Below are 3,678 nucleotides of genomic sequence, written 5' to 3'. Positions count from 1 at the left end.
TTTATATACGCGTCGTATTGATCTCTACGATACGTATATAAGAGGTCATCATCTGTAGAAGGGCATAAAGGTCATTATGATGACAATTAAATACGCATCGTAGAGACCCATACGAAGCGTATTTAAAGGTCCGAAAATGACGTTTTTGCCCTTATTTTTAGCCCCGTATAGCCCTAAAAGAGGGGCAAAATAGTAATTTAACATGTTTATATTTTCAAACTTCAATTTGGGGGGAAAATTGTCCGCCTTTGACATAGGATGCGTATTGATCAATACGCTGCCTAGTTTTTCTCATTTTACCTTTTTACCCTTGTTATGAGGCTAAAGGAAGCCAAAAAGAGGGGCTTTATTGTCATTTGGATAACATACGATGCGTAGGGATCCCTACGCACCTTAGAAGACCTTTTTTTTTTTTTCTTGGTTTGTATTTAGAGAAACTAAAAATAATCCAAAAATTATGTTTATAAAAATTTGAATTATAAATTATAAATTATAAATTATAAATTATAAATTATAAATTATAAATGAATTAAAAATGATAAAAACTTAATAAATTAAAAAATTTCTACAATTTACAAAATTACAAGTTTCCGCTTAATCTTCGATAACATTTAAACTCGGTTCTCTGTCTTTGTCTCGGTCTGATTTAGGATGCATTAACTCGTAGTAGTGCTCTAACTGCGGTGTATACATTTCTTCCCACCGTTTCGCAGCTATTGATCAATGTGCCGACCACATCGGGTTCACTAAAGGCATGGGGTAGTCTCCTTCCAACTTAGCATGTATGAAGTGTCCCCCGTGAACATGTACAAGCGTTATCGCTTGAGGTCGTGGATCTAGTGGGGCATCCGTTAATGGGAAGATGGTAGAGCTCCATTCAATGCTTAGCACGTGGAGGACAATATTATACCTTTGCGCTATGAGAAGCCCTACGTGGGGCATTTCCATCCAATGACTTTCATCGCACCCTTTCACTGAATGCCATTCGATGCTCTTACGTATTCGTTTAAAGTCTCCTTCGTTATATGTTTCGAATACATGCTTCCAACGCGGTTTGTTATGGTCAATCTCCAGTAGTAAATCTCTTCGAATATTGGGCCATGCGTGTTCCGTAAAACCTAACCCGACAGCCACAGACCTGTACCCACAATGACCGTCTGGGGTCACATCTTGTATACGCGATATGTAAGAGCGAAACTCTGATGGAATTTGATTCTTAAACCTCTTAATGCATAACAAGTGCTCGTCCCCCTTTATTAATGGAAAAACCTTATCATCCCTCGTCTCCTTCTTTTTAGAACTTGTTGAACTGTTTGGTTGCATTTTAGGTTTTTCAGACTTCACAAACGAACCAGTTCCACGAGAGCCCTCTGACGGTACGTATGAGCTGTGTCGGGGTAAATCGTACCTATGCTTGGGGGAAGCGGTAATTACGTTGCTGTCCTCGCCATAGGAGCTGTATCTCGCAGCTTGGTCTAACCTCGCAGCTTCATCTAGCCTTTCTTGTACTTTCTTTGATGTAGGCCGACCGCGAGTGTTTTGCTGGACGATCGGTGGTTTCTTGGTTGACGATTTCGGGGTGAAAACCGCTTTTATCTTTGAAAGCATACTCTTTTGCTGAACGGGGGACTGCGCCTCTAAATGTTGCCGCACATTATTGAGCTCTGCTACAATATCGACCTCCTCGTCTACCAGTTTACAAGGGAGCAAGTCAAGCTTACGCCAGAATACATCTATCTCGTCGAGTTGTATTATACGCCCTGCACAGTTAAGTTAATACGGTGTGAGAAACAGCTAAATCGTACAAAATAACAAAAGGTTTGTTGTTTTAATATTTTTTACTTGTACGGTTGTAGTTTTCCAGTCTACAAGCACACGGCAATCCTTTGCTAAGCCACATATGGCAACCACATGATGCGTTAAGTTTCCGCAACACATCCATCTTCCTCAGTAGCTCTTTTTCCAGCAAATCAAGTGCTTCATGGGAAACCTTTCCACGTAGGTTGTCCAACATTCGGTGTCTATGGTGGTTCATCGTTTTTTCGATGCTCTCAGTGAAACTTTTTTGTATTTCATCATACTGAGTTTCAACTATATCAATGATGCATCTTGCTATTCGCTCCAATGAACTCCCGCGCGTAATGTATCTTTTTAAATTTGCGTACTGGCTCTCAACTCTGTTGGTGGTGCGCTGACCAAAGTTGCGACACTTATCGGTCCACGCATAAACGAACATTTCTTTATAGTCTTTGAGCCAGTTTTCGTAGACGTAATCATAGACACCTGTAAAAATAAAATAATGAAATGTAAAAGCGTGTGTGAAATATAATAGATTGGGTGAGTCGTTTGTTGAAGGAACACTTACTTTCTCGGTTGGCAACCACGAGTCGGTTATACATTTTCTCCAAGTTGTACTTGTACATGGGCTCTGATGAAGATTCGCACAATGTCCGCCAGTACGACATAAATTTCCCCCAATCTTCTTTATCGAACCCTTCCTTGCACTTTCTAGCTATATTTTGTTGGATGTGAAAGTGGCATAGAAGCCTTTTTGCGTTCGGGAATACTTTAGAACACGCGTTTATCAGGGCAAGCTCCCTATCCGTGACTATCACACGCGGCATCATACATTCATGCAATATTGACTTGATCCGCTCAAGCACCCACACGTAGTTACCCCTTCGTTCTTTACAAATAACGGCATGTGCGATACAAAAAGACTTCCCAGTCGACGTCATACCCACAACCTGGACAAATGGCATGTTGTAGAGGTTTGTTTTGTAGGTCGCGTCGATCAACATCACGTGCGGGAATGCACGCCACATAGTGATTGAATAAGGATGAACAAAGAAAATCTCTGTTACGACATCTGTTTTGGGATCTTGTCGGGTGTCGTAAATGAATCGGCGGTCATGCAGCAGGCTTTCCAGTGCCTGAATAGGATTCTTTCCGTCCATTATTGTCGCTCTAAGTTTTTTGTACCGCATTTTGCACGTCTTTCTGAACGTGCAGGCTGTCGGGGAACTGCTTTCTTAGGGTTTGAAATATGATACGTGGCTCCATGTTTTGAGCAGTTAGCTGCTCCATTAGCTTGTATTCGGCTTTAGTGAATCTTCGCACAAAAGCGTGGCCCAACAGACTCGTCGTAGGTTCGTGGTTATGGTTCGCACAGTCCACTTTTAACTCCCACGTGTCGTTCGTCACGTCCCGGATGGCGAGTAATGAAAACGGGCAGCCGATTTTTTTGCTACCAGTTTTCCTAACTGTTGCTTTACTACGGTGTTCACCACTACGGTCGCACACAAGCCATACCATCCCAGTAGGACCGCCAATATTTTTTGATCGGCGGGTAACAATTACGTAACCATTATCCTTTCCCGTTTCTTGTACCCAATTCTTCAAATCAGTTAGAGACATGAAACGCTAAAAAAGGTTACGTTAATAATAATATAATCGAAACTTCAGGGACCATTTGTGTCAAAAAGACATTAATAATAATAATAACAATATTAATAATAATAATAATAATAATAATAATAATTATAATAACCATAATAATAATTATAATAATAATAATAATAATAATAATAATAATAATAATAATAATAATAATAATAATAATATAATCGAAACTCATACTTCAGGTACTAATTTTTGTCAATTTTCGAAACTTTAGGG

General features: G+C 39.9%; 1 protein-coding gene across 1 annotated transcript; it reads right to left on the bottom strand.

Moving 5' to 3' along the window:
• Nucleotides 1-720: 720 nt before the first annotated feature.
• Nucleotides 721-3,248, bottom strand: LOC110915491. Its single transcript, XM_022160200.2, has 3 exons — nt 2,366-3,248; nt 1,843-2,283; nt 721-1,760 (listed from the first exon to the last, which is right to left on the bottom strand). The coding sequence occupies exons 1-3, from the start codon at nt 2,985-2,987 to the stop codon at nt 721-723; spliced, it is 2,103 nt and encodes a 700-aa protein (XP_022015892.2). The 5' UTR covers nt 2,988-3,248.
• Nucleotides 3,249-3,678: the final 430 nt, after the last annotated feature.

Source organism: Helianthus annuus, chromosome 16 (assembly GCF_002127325.2).
Source record: "Helianthus annuus cultivar XRQ/B chromosome 16, HanXRQr2.0-SUNRISE, whole genome shotgun sequence".
Lineage (NCBI taxonomy): Eukaryota > Viridiplantae > Streptophyta > Magnoliopsida > Asterales > Asteraceae > Helianthus > Helianthus annuus.
The sequence above is the reverse complement of the archived record's forward strand: the minus strand, read 5'-3'. Positions and strand labels throughout refer to the sequence as shown.

Bases quoted from the DNA above. Each gene is read 5' to 3' on its own strand.
- LOC110915491 (XM_022160200.2), bottom strand. From the start codon at position 2,987: ATGCGGTACAAAAAACTTAGAGCGACAATAATGGACGGAAAGAATCCT. The intron at 2,284-2,365 runs GTAAGTGTTCCT...TTATTTTTACAG, and splicing joins CGTGGTTGCCAACCGAGAAA to GTGTCTATGATTACGTCTAC. The intron at 1,761-1,842 runs GTAAAAAATATT...TTAACTGTGCAG, and splicing joins GGAAAACTACAACCGTACAA to GGCGTATAATACAACTCGAC.